The 20,868-nt window shown below is 36.2% G+C and overlaps 1 protein-coding gene across 2 annotated transcripts in view; it reads right to left on the bottom strand.

Annotated features, from left to right (window-relative positions):
* GALNT13 (polypeptide N-acetylgalactosaminyltransferase 13) overlaps positions 1 to 20,868 on the bottom strand; it is a 663,623-nt gene that overhangs the window by 54,737 nt on the left and 588,018 nt on the right. For both annotated transcript variants that reach the window (XM_055398323.2, XM_088829452.1), the window contains exon 9: positions 9,791 to 9,930. In XM_055398323.2, coding sequence (XP_055254298.1) covers positions 9,791 to 9,930 — 140 coding nt within the window. The remainder of the gene's footprint in view (positions 1 to 9,790; positions 9,931 to 20,868) is intronic.

Here is a 20,868-nt window from a genome sequence, read left to right as displayed (position 1 = left end):
GAAGGCAGCATGGTGTGCATCAGGCTATTCTCAAGTAAATGAGTCTAACATTCTGTAATATTTTCTTCAAACGTAAAAATGGTTACTAGTATCTTCTGACAGTCCTCAACGATCTAATCTTAATGTATAAAGAAGATACTGGCATACAGGAAAAATATATGTATATATTCCCAAAGAATGCTATTTAAGGAACAAAATGAAATATCAGGAAAGATCCTTAGCTTGTCACTGGTATTATATTACCTGACAATACCAATTGCTTGATCATGCCATTCATTAATCCTAAAAAAAATCTAGGCAGACAAACACGGAGGAACTTCACTCACAGAAAGTCCACAGAATACAAACTGAATCAATATAAGTAGAGCATATGGGTAGTTCTGCATTCTGGGAGTCTTGTGACTCATCCCTTATGTTATTTTATAGCTTTGAGTATGTGGTGTAGGACCAACATAGTTTTAACTTTGTTGTCTACTTTGACATTTCTTGGTTTACACATAATCTTTTATTGCCTGAGGAACAGCCCTTAATGACATGGGAGTATTTTTCCCACTTGTGTCTTGATGTTAGAAATCAGCAAATCTTTTTCTCAAGTTTCTACTCACTTGCAGGATCATGGGTAATGTTACCACGTAAGCGGTTTATTCATTAGCTTTTGCTCCCTCTGCTGGATTGTAGCAGCAAGCAAAAATGGGAACTCCAATTCTAAAGGAGAGGCATAAACTCTCACCCCCACCACCTTGAATTTCAAAACTAATATGTAAAATGCATTCTAAAATTAGACTAAACTTAGTTTTTTTTTTTTGGCTTTAGTTACTCCAACACATGCTTATCCTTCAACTGTATATTATGTTACTCATTATCATTATTTTAAATATGTCAACCTCATTTGGTTTTCTTTACTTTGTAAAGAAGGAAATACATTTGCAGTGAATTCAAGTTTAATGTTAATATTTCCATATTATAATTGCTGTAGTGAATATGCATTTCTCTTTACCAAATTGTGAATAAATCAGAAGGATGGTTTTATATAGATTTACAAAATCTATATAATTAACAAATTCAAGCTGACTTCTCTTAGTTAAACCTGGGTTTCCAATGACCTGACTGAGAGATTTAAAAGCTGAATATGTGATATCTTAACCTCCTTCAACAAAAGAGTAAATACAGAACATGGACAATTTCACATATTTTGGTGGATAAAATCAATCCTAGGAGAATTCATAAATGCTCTAACTGGCATATAGTTTGTTGTAGTTGTTTATGCCAATGCATATTTAAATGATAAATTCAGAATTGGTTCTAATGTATTTATCAGTAGTGTAAAGCCAGGAAAAAAAAAAAAACTTCCCAGTAGTAAACTCACTCATTTCGTCCATAGGTGGGTTACCCAGGTCAACATTCTTTAGGGTTAACATGTGATGGAGAGTAATATATTTTGTCTGTGTATTAGTTACACTGGGATAAAAATCAGTTACTGGGTCCCAAAGAGTTTTGTGAATATGCTCATGGGCAGAGAGAATGCCCCATTTGTGCATATTTTAAAATATGAGGCTTTTTTTTTTTTTACTGGTTATCCTATTAAAAGATCAAGAAGATGGTGAATTTATAAATAGATCTGATTACCAACAGACACATAACACTCTCAGGGTTTTAGCCTCTGGATTTGGCAGTAACTGATTCTATCCTTAATCCCTGCAGCCTAGCAGCTTTAATAGATGTCTATTTTTAGTTACTGAAATTTGTTCTTTAACAGTGTTTAAGGAATACAGTGTCAATGTGTGCAAGGATCTTAACTAGTTGATAAGGTTAACGAATACAAGAGAAAAAGAAAGTGCTAAGGGGTCAAGTAGGCAGTAAAAAATTCAGAGACTACTGTCAAAACGTCTTCCAAGTAGCATGCAAATGCAGATATTAAGCCCTAAGAGTGAAGTCAGTTGGCTCCAGAATTCCTCTTCCCTCTTGCCGTCTGTATTCTTGTGTTCCACATAGCTTACAAAACATTTTTTCCCCCAAGATGCTGGCCTGTCCAAGGCCAAAAATTTAGGGTAAAGCATTACTAATTTAGAAAGTCAATTTTCAATCTTATAGTTGAATTAGCTTTTATATTTATAAGATCAGGAGCTGACATGCTAAATATACATAAGCTAGTGTTAGTTAAGAGAGAATTGAATGCTGCAGGAAGCTCCTCTTCCTTATTCCATTATGATCTGCTTACTAAGTCTAAAAGGCATATGCTTCATTAAGCTACTTAAAGGTTTTAGTTCAGAGCAATTCAGCTTTTAAGTTCCCATTGGAAATTGCATGTAATTCATGGGCTGGGTGAAGTAATATTTCAATTACCTACATAAAATTCAAATCTAAGAAATTACAACAGTTATCTGATATCAATACTGTTCATTATTTTGGTGACAATATACAATGATAGAAACTGAATATCATGTTTATCTTCTAATATAACTAGGAAAGCTACAAAGAGAAATTGATGTGAAGATATTTATATTCACCAGTGCACTGCAATATTAAATATCTGGGCTTTGAAAAACTTTGAAACTTAAAGAACTTGTAAATTGTTAGATTCTAACAATTTCATTTGAAATTGAGTACATATGAATTACTTCAAAGAAATAACTTTGTGCCCTAGATAAGTAGTTTGGACACCTGAGGCTTGAGACTATCTGAGAGATGGTGCCTTCATACATAATTACAGTAAGAAAGAAAAAGATTCAAATGACTGTCATCCATTATAGTCCATTAATAGTTTATCTCAAACTCATTATCAAAGTGTCTATGACTACACATGACTATGCAAAACTGAATTGGAAAGCAGTGCTTCGTGAATTTGTCCTTGTTTTCAAGGAAACTGTTGCAGGACTGCATCTCTTGAAGGGTGGTTTTAAAATGGAAAACTGTAGTACATTAATATCCCAGAAAGTTCAAAACCAGATATAGCTCATAGATTTTTTAATTTATTAAGTTTTTTAATTCAACTGAATTTCTTACCTATTTGATTATCTCTCGCCTTTTCCCTCACCCCCATTTCAGTAGAATGGCTCAAGAGTAAAGGTCTTTCCTTATTGACTTTGCATCCTTAGCATATAGCACATATATATATATATATATATATATATATAGCATATAGCACATAAGCTCTTATTTAATGAAAGTATTTTGAATGAATAACATATAGTGATATCCATTTTCTCCTTCTAGTTATAAGGAAAAGTGAACATTATTGTCAGACTAAAATATATTTGAATCCTGGCTTCAATATTTAGCTAACTCTATGACCATTAGGTCAATCGTGTGAATTTTCTGCATATAGGTTTCCATATTTAATTGGGGATAATAAAAAACCTTGCCAAGAAATTGTGATTTTTTAAAAAAAAATAAAATTTTTAAGCATCTAGCATAATGTTTGACATAGTAAGAAAACAATAGTAGCTATAATAATGACAATAACTGTAACTACTGGTGCTGCTACTACCCTGATAGGTGGTGGTATAGATGCGCTCTATCCTCAGTCATCACTGTAACCTGTGTGATTACCTTCCTTCTACTGCTGGGTACCAGAGACAGACCTAGTACTACTTGAGTCCCAAACTGGGAGGTCAGAATTTAAACCCTCCTCTGCTTGATCGACGAGTTGACTCACTGGAAAAGACTCTGATGCTGGGAAAGGTTGGGGACGGGAGGAGAAGGGGACGACAGAGAATGAGATGGCTGGATGGCATCACTGACTCTGTGGACATGAGTTTGAGTGAACTCCGGGAGTTGGTGAGTCAGACACGACTGAGCAACTGAACTGAACTGAACTGAACTGCTTGATCACAAAGTCTGGGATTCTTTCAGTACACCATGTTGCCTCTCCTGGATATGTTTCAAAAACCCTAAAAAAAACCCTATTTCTGTCTTCAAAAGTTTTTCAAATTATTTCTATAAATTAAAATATATCCATCTGATCCATTAAAGAAGATAGCTACTTTAAAATCAGTAGATTGTATAAAGGAATTTTCTCACACTTCATTTTTTCAGAAAGTCAATTAGATTTCTCAATGTATAATGCGGGAGAGTATGAAACTGAATTTTTAAAATGGAAGTAGACATCTAGGTTCTATTTCAGAGTCCTGAGTCTTTCTCAGGAGTCACCCTGATGGCCTTCAGTAATTTCCAAAATCTCCTCTTAACTCATATTTGTCTTGTTAACAGGTCTTGGTCATACCTTCTTTTAGCAAAAGTGATCAACACTTACTCACTACCTGGGTCCATTGACTACCATGGGAGGAAGACCCTACTACAAGAATAGGAAAACTCTTCTAAAGGTACAAATTCACAATTGGCCCAAGAAACTTTCCATGAAAGAAATGAGTGTTAGATACTTTATTAGAGATCTTAAGTAGAATTAGATTATAATAACTAGCATGCACATAGAGCTCTAGTTTAAAAAACACTCTATTTTATGTATTAAATATAAATAAATCCTGTTACTTAGTGCTAACATGGGAATACTGAATATTTAGAAACTATAGCAATGACACTCCCATCCCAATGAAAAGAAATAATAAAAAAAGCCAGAGGCATAGACTAAAGTTATACCTAGAAAGTGGTAATATTCAGTGTTTTTACACATGAACCTTTGCACTACAAAATTCAGATTAATGTTAAATAGATATACACTAAAAAATTCTATATAGAGAGATTTACCTGGCTGATGAGTGAGTGGAAATTTGACAGTGTATGGATAAGGCACACACAAAAAAAGTCTTTAAAAACAATTCAGCTGGAAATAAATTGTATGTTTTTCTTTATTTTCTAGTGAATCACAAGGAATATTTATAGTTATAGAGTGGATAAATTCATAGATATCTTGGCAAATGAACCAAAAAATATTAGACTGAATTTTCAGATATTCTGCTGTTATGACCTATAAAAATGGCAGATTCAAATAATATTTTCCAAATGCATTTATTATTACTGTTAAAATGTTTTAAATATAATAAATACTAAATTAGCTTTCTCAAATGTAATTCCTATTAAGAGGGAAATTACCAATATGAAGCATATAATTCATAAAGGGATAACTCTTATTTTGAGCAATTAAATATGTATTATGACCATATGCTTGTACAGTTATGATGAAGCCCACTTTTTAATCTCTAAAGATATTTTATAACTATGATAAACAAAGCAATCTACAGATTCAGGCAATTGCTATGAAATTACCAATGGTAATTTTTAACAGAGCAAATAATTTTATAACTTGTATGGAAACACACAAGACCCTGAATAGCTGAAGCAATCTTGAGAAAGCAAAAATGGAGCTGGATGAGTCAAACTGCCTGATTTCGGACTGGACTACAAACCTGCAGTCATCAAGACAGTGTGGTATTGGTACAAAAACATAGACCAATGGAACAAGATAGAAATCCACGAGACACACCCACACACCTCTGGTACCCTAGATCTAAATCAAATCCCTTATGACTATAGAGTGGAAATGAGAAATAGATTTAAGGGACTAGATCTGATAGACAGAGTGCCTGATGAACTATGGACAGAGGTTCGTGACATCGTACAGAAGACAGGGAACAAGACCATCCCCATGGAAAAGAAATGAAAAAAAGCAAAATGGCTGTCTGAGGAGGCCTTACAAATAGCTGTGAAAAGAAGAGAAGCGAAAAACAAGGAGAAAAGGAAAGATATAAGCAACTGAATGTGGAGTTCCAAAGAATAGCAAGGAGAGATAAGAAAGCCTTCCTCAGTGATCAATGAGAAGAAATAGAGGAAAACAACAGAATAGGAAAAACAAGAGATCTCTTCAAGAAAATTAGAGATACCAAGGGAACATTTCATGCAAAGATGGGCTCGATAAAGGACAGAAAAGGTACAGACCTAACAGAAGCAGAAGATATTAAGAAGAGGTGGCAAGAATACACAGAAGAACTGTACAAAAAAGATCTTCACGACCAAGATAATCACAATGGCATAATTACTCACCTGGAGCCAGACATCCTGGAATGTGAAGTCAAGTGGGCCTTAGAAAGCATCACTACGAACAAAGCTAGTGGAGGTGATGGAATTCCAGTTGAGCTATTTCAAATCCTGAAAGATAATGCTGTGAAAGTGCGGCACTCAATATGCCAGAAAATTCAGAAAACTCAGCAGTGGCCACAGGACTGGAAAAGGTCAGCTTTCGTTCCAATCCCAAAGAAAGGCAATGCCAAAGAATGCTCAAACTACCACACAATTGCATTCATCTCACACGCGAGTAAAGTCATGCTCAAAATTCTCCAAGCCAGGCTTCAGCAATACGTGAACCATGAACTTCCAGATATTCAAGCTGGTTTTAGAAAAGGCAGAGGAACCAGAGATCAAATTGCCAACATCCGCTGGATCATGGAAAAAGCAAGAGATTTCCAGAAAAACATCTATTTCTGCTTCATTGACTATGCCAAAGCCTTTGACTGTGTGGATCACAACAAACTGTGGAAAATTCTGAAAGAGATGGGAATACCAGATCACCTGACCTGCCTCTTGAGAAACCCATATGCAGGTCAAAAAGCAACAGTTAGAATTGGACATGGAACAACAGACTGGTTCCAAATAGGAAAAGGAGTATGTCAAGGCTGCATATTGTCACCCTGCTTACTTAACTTATATGCAGTGTACATCATGAGGAACACTGGGCTGGAAGAATCACAAGCTGGAATCAAGATTGCTGGGAGAAATATCAATAACCTCAGATATGCAGATGACACCACCCTTATGGCAGAAAGTGAAGAGGAACTCAAAAGCCTCCTGATGAAAGTGAAAGAGGAGAGTGAAAAAGTTGGCTTAAAGCTCAACATTCAGACAAGTAAGATCATGGCATCTGGTCCCATCACTTCATGGGAAATAGATGGGAAACAGTGGAAACATTGGCTGACTTTATTTTTCTGGGCTCCAAAATCACTGCGGATACTGATTGCAGCCATGAAATTAAAAGACGGTTACTCCTTTGAAGGAAAGTTATGACCAACCTAAATAGCTTATTCAAAAGCAGAGACATTACTTTGCCAACAAAGGTCTGTCTAGTCACGGCTATGGCTTTTCCAGTGGTCATGTATGGATGTGAGAGTTGGACTGTGAAGAAAGTTGATCACCGAAGAATTGATGCTTTTGAACTGTGGTGTTGGAGAAGACTCTTGAGAGTCTCTTAGACTGCAAGGAGATCCAACCAGTCCATTCTAAAGGAGATCAATACTGGGTGTTCATTAGAAGGACTGATACTAAAGCTGAAGCTCCAATACTGTGACCACCTCATGCGAACAGTTGACTCATTTGTAAAGACTCTGATGTTGGGAGGGATTGGGGGCCTGAGGAAAAGGGGACGACAGAGAATGAGATGGCTGGATGGCATCACCGACTCGATGGACATGGGTTTGAGTGAACTCCGGGATTTGGTGGTACAGGGAGGCCTGGCGTGCTTTGATTCATGGGGTCACAGAGATTCGTTCACGACTGAGGGACTGAACTGTGGTCCTCTAATCTACAACAAAGGACGCAGAAATATACAGTGGATAAAACTGAATAAGTAGTGGTGGGAAAATTGGACAGCTAAGTGTAAAAAAAAAAAAAGTAGAACACTCCCTAAGAAGATACACAAAAATCAACTCCACTTCCTAGACTAATGAAAATTAAATCAAGACACCAAATGGGGTCTAATTAAACTTAAAAGCTTTTGCACAGCAAAGGAAACCATAAACAAAATGAAAAGACAACCCAGAGAATGGGAGAAAATATTTACATATAAGTGACTGAAAAGGAGTTAATTGCTAAAATATACAGTTTATGCAGCTCAATATCCAAAAACCAAACAACACAATCAAAAAATGGGCAGAAGATCTAAATGTTCGTTTCTCTAAAGAAGACATAAAAATGGCCAAAAAGCACATGAAAAGATGCTCAACATCACTAATTATTGGAGAAATGCAAATCATATGTATAATGAGACACATCTTATACTGGCCAGAATGGTCATCATAAAAAAAATCTACAAACAATAAATGCTGGAGAAAAGGGAATCCTCCTACACTATTGGTGGGAATATAAATTTATGCAGCCACTATGGAAAACAGTATGGAGATTCCCTAAGAAAAACTACAAATAGAGTTTCCATATTATCCAGCAATCCCACTCCTGGGCATATATCTAGAGAAAACTCTTGATTGAAAAAGATACATGCACCCCAGTGTTCAACGAAGCAATACTACAGTAGCCAGGACATGGAAGCAACTTAAATGTTCATTGACAGAGTAATGGATAAAAAAGATGTAGTACATATGTGTAATGAAATATGACTCAGCCATAAAAAAGAATAATTCCATTTGCAACAACATGGATGGACCTAGAAATTGTTGTACTGAGTGAAGTAAGAAAGAAAAATAAATAGTGCTTTTATGTGGAATCTAAAAAATAAAGTACAAATGATCTTTTTTACAAAACAGAAGTATATTTGATGTAAAAACAAACTTATGGTTACCAGGGTGGTGGGAAGGGGAGTATAAATTGGCAGATTGGGATTGATACATACACAATGTAAAATAGATAACTAAGAAGGACCTACTGTATATAGCACAGGGAACTCTACTCAATGCTCTGTAGTAGCCTATATGGGAAAAGAATCTAAGGAATAGAGATATGTATGTGTATAAATGAATCACTTTGTAGTACATCTGACACTAATACAACATTATAAATCAGCTATAGTGAAAGTGAAGTGAAGTTGCTCAGTCGTGTCCGACCCTTAGCGACCCCACGGACTGCAGCCTACCAGGCTCCTCCATCCATGGGATTTTCCAGGCAAGAGTACTGGAGTGGGGTGCCATTGCCTTCTCCAAAATCAGCTATACTCCAATAAAAATTTAAAAAATCAGCTATACTCCAATAAAAATTTAAAAACTCACAGAGGAAGAGAAAATAGAAACAAAAATGCATTGTTTTCTTCTGAATACAATAAAGTTAGGGCAGGTTTGTCCTCTGAATTTTAGAAAAAGTAGATTTCTGGATGAGTGAGAGTGAAAACTTTCTAAGAAGCGAAAATATTTATTAACAAATAAAGATAATATTTTGAAAAAGTATGGAACAGATCAGGGGTTTTCCATATGTCCACAAAGGCAGTATGATTTTGATAATAGTATTATGATAATATCTTTCACCCTCACTTCTCATGAATGTATAGGGAATCTTCAATTGGTTACCTGGTGTGTTATATTATAATAGACTGATTCTCAAAGCAGATACAAGAATACAGCTACCTCTTTTTGGCCAGTTCTTAATGCAATTTCTAAAAAATGTAGATTAAGCTAATTTTCTTACTATTTTATTTTGCTTTATAAAGTTTACTTTTCCAAAAATATGTTACTTATATTAGTAAATTAATAAATTTAAAGTTTCCAGTTTGTTTTCCACAGTAAATATTAACACTTATAGCCCACATAAAGAATAACTCAAAATTTGTTGTAAACCTCAAAGACTCTAAATTCCATATGATTAAAATGTTTTAGAGCTATTTATTTATAAAGAAACAAGAAAATACTGTTTATTCCACCTTAAACTGTGTTCTTATTTTTTATAAATCCCAGTGATATAGACCTTTATGGTCCTTGTAATTTACGAGAAGTCTTTTAAAACAGATCTGTTTAAAAACCCTTAAAGCATTGTATTCATAACATAAAAAATATTGAGCTCCTTAGAAATTGCTCCTTTCACAAAATATATTTATAACTTAACCAAAATAAATAATTCATACCTCTCCAAGTGAATAATAGCGTCTTGGGATCTGAGAGTCCGGATAGATGTTTTCAAGGTACCAAGAAAAGGGCTTACACTTCAGATTTTCTCTTAGAGTTTTTCTGACTGACACATCTCCGTAATCCACTTTGACAACACCTGGAATTTTTCAGAGAAACATTGAAATCTGTTTATGCTATTTTCATTTTAGCACTGTTTCAGTCTGTTTGTTTTGCTATCAGTTTTTCTCTATAATTAAAATTTCATCAAATTGAATTGCATGTGCAGCTGCTACTATACTGATTTCTTGCTAACATCCAATTAGTACATTAAATGGATATAAAAAGTTTTTCCATTGGTTATGACTTAAAATGCAAATATTTATCACCAAGTACTTGTACTTCTTAAACTGAATAATTAAGCAAGTAAGTATAAGTTGGTATTAATTTGGCATCTCATAATGAAAGCTTAATTGAGCTGTGTGATAATGTGGTTTCTTTTTAAATGAAAGTTTCAGTGGCTTCACTATTTTTATTCCTCATATTTTTCCTTTAGTGTCATTAATTCACTACTTGTGCATTTCATGAGAAATATACATAAATATGACCCTCACAATGGATGACACATTTGTGTTCTAAGTTTTCCTTCTTGAATTTTTATTTTATCCAGGTTTAGGACCTAACTTTTTCTTTACTAATTTTTCCCTATTTTATAAGTTAGTGTAAACCACTTCAAATCCTTGAGTAAGTTAGTAAATAAATAAGCATAAAGAAACCACAAGCAAGTGAAATATACTCACATGTGTATTATTAAAATTGCTTAACTGTACTTCATTTAATAGCAGAATATATGAATTTAAAATGAATTTTACATTGAGGATAATAATATAATGATTTTTAGCTGAGAAATAAAAATAACAGCACTAATTTTAGTGACATGAATTGCTTATTACTAATATTAAAATGACATTTAATTGAAGTGGCTAAATAACTGTTATAAGATGAGAATTCTTAGATTTTGAAAAGATCTCTGTTTAACGTGTTTAAGAGCAGTAAGCAACCACACTTTGGCACAGGAAAAAAAAATGGCCCAGTCTTTATATGCTATCCCAACCAAGCAGCAAAGTCCAATAGTCATGTATAATAAAGGAACAATTGTTTATAGACAGTCTAAATGTCTGTAACTAATACCATTATTTAGGTTACTATTTTCAAATGAGGCCGCATTCTTAAGGATTATCTCCTGCCAGTCCTTACCATTCCTCACCACCTGTTTGGTTTTTTTTCGAAATTTTGTTTTTTCCCAAAATGCTTAAGCAGCCAAACCATTTCCTTCTACAATAAAATATTGATTTTTCTAGCTAGTGTTTGGATGAAAATAAAAAGATATTTGGGCTTTGTAGACAAATACTTCCTTTCAAAATAATTGTATCCAGAATCTCCAATCTGGATATAGCCTTCAAAAGAGGTTCAATAACACTTACAAAATAGATTATTAAAAGGATCTATTTTTGTTTAGTGGTACACAAATAGGTGACTTTGAAAATCTTATTTAAAAAAAAAATTCTATTGGACCCAGAAAAAATGGCAATGCTGCTTCAAAGGATTTAATTCAGCAGTTTTGCATCTTAAATTTGACGTTCCAAAAAGGTCCTCTTGATTTTCCACATGACCCATGTTCAAGATTCTTTATTTCAGTAACTAGCACAAGCGTCCACCCATTTTCTCAAGACAAAAACATTGGAGTATTTCTTTTATCTCACACATGCATTCAGTTCATTAACAATCCACAGTATGGATCTTTCTACATACAGAGGGGTTACATCCTGAGAAACCCCTCATAAGTTAAAAAAATGCATTCAATAGACCTAACCTACGAAACGTTGCAGCTGAGCCAAGCCTACATCAAATGTGCTCAGAACACTTGCATTAGCCTACAGCTGGGAAGAATCATCTAATGTTAATCCAGTTTTATTAAAAATTTGTTGAATATCTCACATACTTTATTGAATATTATACTGAAAGTGAAAAACAGGGTGACCGAATGGATAGAGAATGGTTTAATGTAACGGTTGTTTTCACCCTGCTGATCACATGGCTGACTGGGTGCTGGGGTGGCCCAGCTTTTCAAGAGAGTATTATGCTGTATGTTGCTAGCCTGGAAAAATATCAAATTCTACAGTTTCACAAGTGCAGTTTTTACTGAATACCTATTGCTTTCACACCATAGTAAAGTTGAAAACTTTAGTGAAATCATTATGAGTCAAAGACTATCTGTAGATTCTGAGCCCCTCTATCATCCCCATTACCATCCTGGTCTCACTCTCTCTCATCTCTTGCTGATGACTAAGCATGCCTAAGCATGCCATCACCTCCTAACTAGTCTCCCTGACATCTTACATTTCTCCATTTATCCTTTATTTACTATCGCCTGCTCCCAAGACAGTATATTTGAAATATAAAATCATGTGTTCCCTTGCTCCAAAGCTTCCAAAAATTTTCCATTGTGCTAGAAGTAATTGACAATATCTTAATCATTGACAGAGTTTCTTTATGAAATGACCCTTGGTTATCTCTCTGAATTAATCACCTGTATTCACTTCATTGTAGCAAAACCGGCTTTCCCACTCTTTCTTGCTTTCTTTCTCTTTCTCCAAATCTCTAATCAAAATTTACTTCCTCATGCTCACCCTGACTTTCCTCTCTATACTGATCACCCTTCCCATCATCTTGGTAATGCTCTATCCCTCCATTCTTCTTTATTCTCCAGCATACTTGTTAATACTTGATATCCTATCACAGGTTAATTCTCTTTGCCTCCCCAGTAAGAACTTTGGACAAATAATTTAACCTCTTGATTCCTAAGGTGTCTTGTGTGTGGTATAATTACTGAATACATATTACATATTGTAATGGATACCTGCTGCTTTTGACTGCCTGGCATCCATTTTGCATATTGGTAAGAGCATTCAAGTTTTCTTTGGGCAGCCGTCACACCCTGACTTTTACTTTGTATGACTTGCTGACCTCATCCCCCTTCCTGTCTTTCCAGCTCCAACTAGTGTCACAGAATAAAAGCATACGACTAGTGAATCTTGTTAAAAATTCACATTCTGATTCAGGTGGTCTATACTGAGGCCTGAGAGTCTACATACTTAACAAGCTCACAGGGGATGCTGCTGTTCCTTAAACCAAATTCTGAGTAACCCCCAAGACAATCAAAGCAGCCCATTTCTCATTGTTACAACCTATCGTAATGATTTGCTTAGGACTGGACATATGATAAAAGTATACTCTGACAACTTTCTAGGAGTATTAGAAAGTAGAAATTCTCTTTCCTTGGTTGCTAGCTGTAAAGACGACTAAAGCCTGGAGCTTCTGAGGCTACCATATAGAGAATGCCTTCTAAGATAGTGAAGCAAATACAGGAATAAGATAAACAAATGAAAAGAGAAACAGGCAAAGACAGCATAAGCCAAGCCAACATTTAAATCAGCAGATATTTATCATCTTCCAGCCTTTATACAGAGCGTTTTCTAAGCATTTGGGATATGTCAATGAACAAAAAAAATGTATCTTCCTCAATGGAATTTAGGTTGTAGGAGAAGGAAACATAAGTAGACAGTAATACATTAGAAGTTGATACATGCTATGACAAAAAATAGGGTGAGGGAATAAGTTTGCAATAGAAGAAATCTTAATGCATTATGATTTTTTTTTCAAAAGCAGCTTACAGGAGTTACAAGTTTTTAACGTATATCTTTCAATGGAACTTGAACAAATGCTAGAGAAGCCTTGATATTTAGAGTTTCATGATGAATTAGAAAAAGTACTTTAACTCTACATTTACAAGTTTTATTAATAGGTAAATGATAACATTTATGGGCAGTTACTTTATTTAATAACCTGTTATATATTCATGTTAAAATCTATTTTGTGGTAGTATTAATCTAGCTAATATAGATATGTAGAAGAATTAATAATATGTAAAGAATTAATAGAAGATCATCATAATCTCAAACAAGTTAATCCCAAGTAGATAATAAGCCTAACATTTTTGATTACCTATACTCAAGGTCTCTTGTTTTTCCTATTCTGTTGTTTTCCTCTATTTCTTTGCATTGATCACTGAGGAAGTCTTTCTTATCTCTCCTTGCTATTCTTTGGAACTCTGCATTCAGATGCTTATATCTTTCCTTTTCTCCTTTGCTTTTCGCCTCTCTTCTTTTCACAGCTATTTGTAAGGCCTCCTCAGACAGCCATTTCGCTCTTTTGCATTTCTTTTCCATGGGGATGGTCTTGGTCTCTGTCTCCTGTACAATGTCACGAACCTCCGTCCAGAGTTCATCAGGCACTCTATCAATCAGATCTAGTCCCTTAAATCTATTTCTCACTTCCACTGTATAATCATAAGGGATTTGATTGAGGTCATATCTGAATGGTCTAGTGGTTTTCCCTACTTTCTTCAATTTAAGTCTGAACTTCGCAATAAGTAGTTCATGATCTGAGCCACAGTCAGCTCCTGGTCTTGTTTTCGCTAACTGTATACAGCTTCTCCATTTTGGTTGCAAAGAATATAATCAATCTGATTTCGGTGTTGACCATCTGGTGATGTCCATGTGTAGAGTCTTCTCTTGTGTTGTTGGAAGAGGGTGTTTGCTATGACCAGTGCATTCTCTTGACAAAACTCTATTAGCCTTTGCCCTGCTTCATTCTGTGCTCCAAGGCCAAATTTGCCAGTTACTCCAGGTGTTTCTTGACTTCCTACTTTTGCATTCCAGTCCCCTAATGGCAAGCCACTCCAGTACTGCTGCCTGGAGAATCCCATGGATGGAGAAGGCTGGTGGGCTGCAGTCCGTGGGGTCGCTAAGGGTCGGACACAACTGAGAGACTTCACTTTTCACTTTCACACATTGGAGAAGGAAATGGCATCCCACTCCAGTGTTCTTGCCTGGAGAATCCCAGGGACAGAGGAGCCTGGTGGGCTTCCGTCTATGGGGTCACACAGAGTCGGACATGACTGAAGTGACTTAGCAGCAGCAGCATAATGAAAAGGACATCTTTTTTGGGTGTTAGTTCTAAAAGGTCTTGTAGGTCTTCATAGAACCGATTAACTTCGGCTTCTTCAGCATTACTGGTTGAGGCATAGGCCTGGATTAATTAGAGATTCCAAGGGAACATTTCATGCAAAAATGGGCTCGATAAAGGACAGAAATGGTATGGACCTAACAGAAGCAGAAGATATTAAGAAGAGGTGGCAGGAATACACAGAAGAACTGTACAAAAAAGATCTTCACGACCAAGATAGTCACGATAATGTGATCACTGACCTAGAGCCAGACATCTTGGAATGTGAAGTCAAGTGGGCCTTAGAAAGCATCACTACGAACAAAGCTAGTGGAGGTGATGGAATTCTAGTTGAGCTATTTCAAGTCTTGAAAGATGATGCTGTGAAAGTGCTGCACTCAATATGCCAGCAGATTTGGAAAACTCAGCAGTGGCCACAGGACTGGAAGAGGTCAGTCTTCATTCCAATCCCAAAGAAAGGCAATGCCAAAGAATGCTCAAACTACCGGACAATTGCCCTCATCTCACACACTAGTAAAGTCATGCTCAAAATTCTCCAAGCCAGGCTTCAGCAGTATGTAAACCGTGAACTCCCAGATGTTCAAGCAGGTTTTAGAAAAGGCAGAGGAACCAGAGATCAAATTGCCAACATCCGCTGGATCATGGAGAAAGCAAGAGAGTTTCAGAAAAACATCTATTTCTGCTTCATTGACTATGCCAAAGCCTTTGACTGTGTGGATCACAATAAACTGTGGAACATTCTGAAAGAGATGGGAATCCCAGAACACCTGACCTGCCTCTTGAGAAACCTGTATGCAGGTCAGGAAGCAACAGTTAGAACTGGACATGGAACAACAGACTGGTTCCAAATAGGAAAAGGTGTACGTCAAGGTTGTATATTGTCACCTTGCTTATTTAACTTATATGCAGAGTACATCATGAGGAATACTGGGCTGGAAGAAGCACAAGCTGGAATCAAGATTGCTGGGAGAAATATCAATAACCTCAGATATGCAGATGACACTACCCTTATGGCAGAAAGTGAAGAGGAACTCAAAAGCCTCTTGATGAAGGTGAAAGAAGAGAGTGAAAAGGTTGGCTTGAAGCTCAACATTCAGAAAACAAAGATCATGGCATCTGGTCCCATCACTTCATGGGAAATAGATGGAAAAACAGTGGAAACAGTGTCAGACTTTGTTTTTTTGGGCTCCAAAATCACTGCAGATGCTGATTGCAGCCATGAAATTAAAAGACGCTTGCTCCTTGGAAGGAAAGTTATGACCAACCTTGATAGCATATGAAAAAGCAGAGACATTACTTTGCCAACCAAGGTCCGTCTAGTCAAGGCAATGGTTTTTCCAGTGGTCATGTATGGATGTGAGAGTTGGACTGTGAAGAAGGCTGATCGCCGCAGAATCGATGCTTTTGAACTGTGGTGCTGGAGAAGACTCTTGAGAGTCCCTTATACTGCAAGGAGATCCAACCAGTCCATTCTAAAGGAGATCAATCCTGGATGTTCATTGGAGGGACTGATGCTAAAGCTGAAACTGCAATACTTTGGCCACCTCATGCGACGAGTTGACTCACTGGAAAAGACTCTGATGCTGGGAAAGGTTGGGGGCGGGAGGAGAAGGGGACGACGGAGAATGAGATGGCTGGATGGCACCACCGACTCTGTGGACATGAGTTTGAGTGTATTCCGGGAGTTGGTGATGGACAGGGAAGCCTGGCGTGCTGTGATTCATGGGGTCGCGGAGAGTCGGACACCACTGAGCGACTGAACTGAACTATAATCAAGGTACCTGATGAGAGAATACCTGCTTTTAGACTAAAGCTCTTGAGTTTTTTGCATAAAAATACATATTGTAGCATAGCTTAAAGTGGCAAAAAGAGGAAATAATTTCCTTCAATAAGGGAATTTTTAAGTAAATCAATGGTATACCTAATTGAAAAAATATGATTTTTTATTGAAATGTCTATAAAACGTGGGAAATGGAAATAAAATACAAATAATTTTTATACTATCATTGTAACTGAGTAAATCTGTGGAACAAAAATAACTGAAAAATAAAAGCAGTGCATTCTCTTTGCTACTAAAAGAAGAGAAAGAGAAAAAAAACCTTTAAAAATTTATTTTATCCTTAAGTACAAAAATTAAAACTGTGAAGTTAATAAGTTTTCTATATACAATTATATATTAACAATATGCTTGCAATATTAAATGAGTATAGTTTTAGCTAAGAATTTTTTATATTTTCAAAATTCCTCTTAAAGAGAAAATTATCTTTATTTTGTTTTTTACTTAAAAATATTGTCATCAAGGGCTATTCTAATAAGTATCTACATTTCTTCTCAAGTATAATAAAAAGATATTTTTAGGCCAACTAGAGGTTACTGCATTCTAGAGTATCTTAAGTACTGTATGTGTAAGAAGTTTAACAGGTTAGTTGGAATTTTTTTTTAATTTAAAACTACTCTTATCCTGCCATTTTAATTTTTAGACATTCTTAATATGCACAGAAATTACCCAGGCTCATAACTGCTCATTAGGAAGTCAATGGTTAGAACTATATTAAGCGGTTGATGACCCATGCCAGCTAATAATACACAGTGATTATCTGTTGAACTTATCATTTACTATTATCATTTCAGTTTTATTTTAATGCAATAAAAATGAGATAATGAATTGTACAAAGATCACAGCTTCTGTTGAGAACAGTATCACATAGAAGAAGTGAATATCAGAAAACTTCTCAATTTATTTATATCAGTCTGATCTTTATCACCAAAAGTCTGGGCAGGTCAGAAGGTGGCATAGATGGTGGAGTAAGAGGATCCTGAACTCATCTCCCAGAGACAAACCAAAATTACAACTATTTGCATAACAACTATCTATGGGAAGGACCAGAAGACTAGCAAAAATATTTATTCCAACTAAAGACATAAAGAAGGAATTAAATAGTATGACTCACAGACTTAGAGGAAAAAAATATATAGTTAACTTAGTGGGGAAGAGGAATAGATTGGGAGTTTGGGGTTAACATGTACACACAGTTATATTAATATTTAAAATGGATAACCAACAAGGACCTACTGTATAGCACAGGGAACTCTCTACTCAATATTCTGTAATAACCTAGATAGGAAAATAATTTGAAAAGGAATAGATACATGCATATGTATACCCAATCACTTTGCTGTACACCTGAAGCACAATATTGTTAATCAGCTGTGCTCCAATATACAATAAAAATTAAAAAATAAGAAACCACAATAAGATTAGTAGGAATGGTGGAGACAGTATGCTTAGGACCCAAACTTTCAGGGTTGGTAACCCACAAATGGGAGATGTCACAATGATAGATGTTTTCTGCAAGGAGTGAGGGGTCTGAGCCTCATGTTGAGCTCCCTGCCCAGGGATCCTGAACCAGGAACATGAGCCCCTCGAATATCTGGCTTTGAAAACCAGCAGTGCTTATGTTCAGGAAAGTGGGAGGGCTATAGGAAACAGGGACTTTTCTGTTAAAGGGTTTGTGCAATATCTCACACAATCTGAATCAGCATAGAAGCAGTAGTTTGAAAGGAGCCTGGGTCAGACCCATTTGCTAATCCTGAAGAGCCTTCTGGGGATGAAGAAGGACACATCCACTGGAGGCAGCTATTTTGGAGAGTTCATTTTACTGCTGTATTACTATTGCTGGCAAGTGACATTTCGAAATCCTCCCTCACCCTTAAAATGCCAGGGACTTAACCTGCCCAGCAGTGGACCAGCACCAGCCCTGATTTCCCATGGCATGCAGATATCTGAGCGGGGACTGGGCCATGCAAACCAGCAGACCAGCACCAGTCCCATGACTGCCCAGGCCCGACAGTCAGACATGTTGGCACCTGGCCTGGACCATCAGTGGGTTAGCTCCAAACTTGGCATCCTTGGGCATCAGCCAGTCACTTCAACACCTGGCACTGCCCACCAGCAGACAGGAACCAGTCCTGCACCCTACTGGGCTCTGTAGATTGCCACGCCCTGTCCACTAGTGGGCCAGTAGCCACCACACCAAGCAAGGCCTGGCAATTAACATGGCCAGGGACCAGCCCTGCCTAAGAGCAAGCAAATAGCCATTGGTTGTCAAAACAGAAGGAAACATGCTAGGGCATAAAGAGCACAAAGCTCTAGTGAACAGAGGGGTGTGTGCTCTGGGCCCCATAGGAATTCACCTAAATAAGGCCACATTTCAAAACTGTAAGACATAACCTCTTTAATACCTAGAAATAGACACAGAAAATTAAGTAAGATGAGGCAAGAGAGGAATATGGTCCAAATGAAGGAATGAGACAAAATCATAGAAAAATGAAGATAAATAACCTCCCTGACAGAGACGTCAAGGTAATAATCATAAAGATGCTCAACAAACTTGGGAATATAATGATTGAATATAGTGCAAATTTTAATAAAGAGAAAGTATAAAGTTTCAAAATGAGCTCAGAGTGCCCTAACTGAAATAAAATATATACTTGAAGGAATCAACAGTAGATCAGATGATACAGAGGATAATATCAGTGGACAGAGTAGTAGAAATCAATGAAGCTGAACAGGAAAAGGAAAATATGCTGATAGTTTGTGAAACTTTTGTGAAATACTAATATTTGCATAATAGGAGTCCTAAGAGGAGAAAGGGTAAGGGAACTTACCTGAAGAAATAATAGATGAAAACTTCCCAAACCTGGAAAACACACATCTAGATGTAGTAAGCACAGAGTGTGCCAAACCAGATGAACTCAAAAAGGTCCATACCAAAACAATTTATAATTAAAATAGCAAAAATTAAAGAGCAGACCTTAACAGTAAAACAATTATTTACATTTTTAAAGGAAACTCCCATAAAGGCTATCAGCTGACTTTAGCAGAAACATTCCAGGCCAGAAGGGTGTGGCATGCTGTACCCAAAGTATTGAAAGGAAAACAACTATAATAAAGAATATTTTACTTAGAAAGGCTACCGTTCAGACTTGAAGGAGAGAGAGAGTTTTACAGAGAAGCAAAATCTAAGATAGTTCAGCACCATTATAGTGACTTTGTAAGAAATGGTGAAGAGACTTCTCTAAGCAGAAAAGACCAGAACTAGAAACATAAAAATTACAAAAGGAAAAATCTCATTGGTGAAGGCAACCGCAGAGTAAATCAACCACTTCTATATCTGGTAGGAAGGTTAAAGTGTAAAGACAAATGTAGTAAAACATCTATGTACACAATAAGTAAGGGATATTTAAAACAAAAAAAGTGTAAAATATGTCACTAACATTAAACAGGAAGGGGGAGTAAAAATATTGCATTGTTAAAATGCATTAAAACTTAAGAGATCATTAACTTAAAATATTTATATAAATAGCCTATTATGTATGAACTTCATACTAGCCACAAATCAAAAACCTAGAATACATGCACACCCAAAACAAAGAAATTCAAACATTACACTAGACATAGTCATCAAACAACAAAAGAAGAAAGGAAGCAAAAAGAACTACAAAAACAACTACCAGAAAACAACAAAATGTCAGTATGTACATACCTATCTTTAAATGTTCAATGGACTAAATATTCCAGTGAAAAGACTGTAGCAGAGGACTAAAAACAAAAACAAAAAAAGACACCTATATATGCTGCCTATAAGAGACTAACTTCAAATTTAGAGACACATAGTAAAAATCTTTTTCTTTATATTTTCTATCCTTCATATTATGCTTAGACATCCCAAGATATATATATATATAAAGCCCAGGTGTATTTTCTTTCCTGCTTAAATTTTTTCACTTCATGTTTTTCTTTTAAAATTCTACTATGCATGCGTGTGTGCTAAGTCATGTCTGACTCTTTGTGACCCTTATGGACTGCAGCCTGTCAGGCTCCTCTATCTGTGAATTCTCCAGGCAAGAATATTGGAGTGGGTTGCCATGCCCTCCTCCAAGGGATCTTCCCAACCCAGGGATCGAACCCATGTATCCTGTAGCTCCTTAATTGCAGGGCTTTACTACT

The sequence above is a fragment of the Moschus berezovskii genome, chromosome 2 (assembly GCF_049115385.1).
Source record: "Moschus berezovskii isolate FMDL1 chromosome 2, NW_MosBer_1.0, whole genome shotgun sequence".
Classification (NCBI taxonomy): domain Eukaryota; kingdom Metazoa; phylum Chordata; class Mammalia; order Artiodactyla; family Moschidae; genus Moschus; species Moschus berezovskii.
Note: the sequence above shows the minus strand (reverse complement) of the source record. Positions and strands in the feature narration are given on the sequence as shown.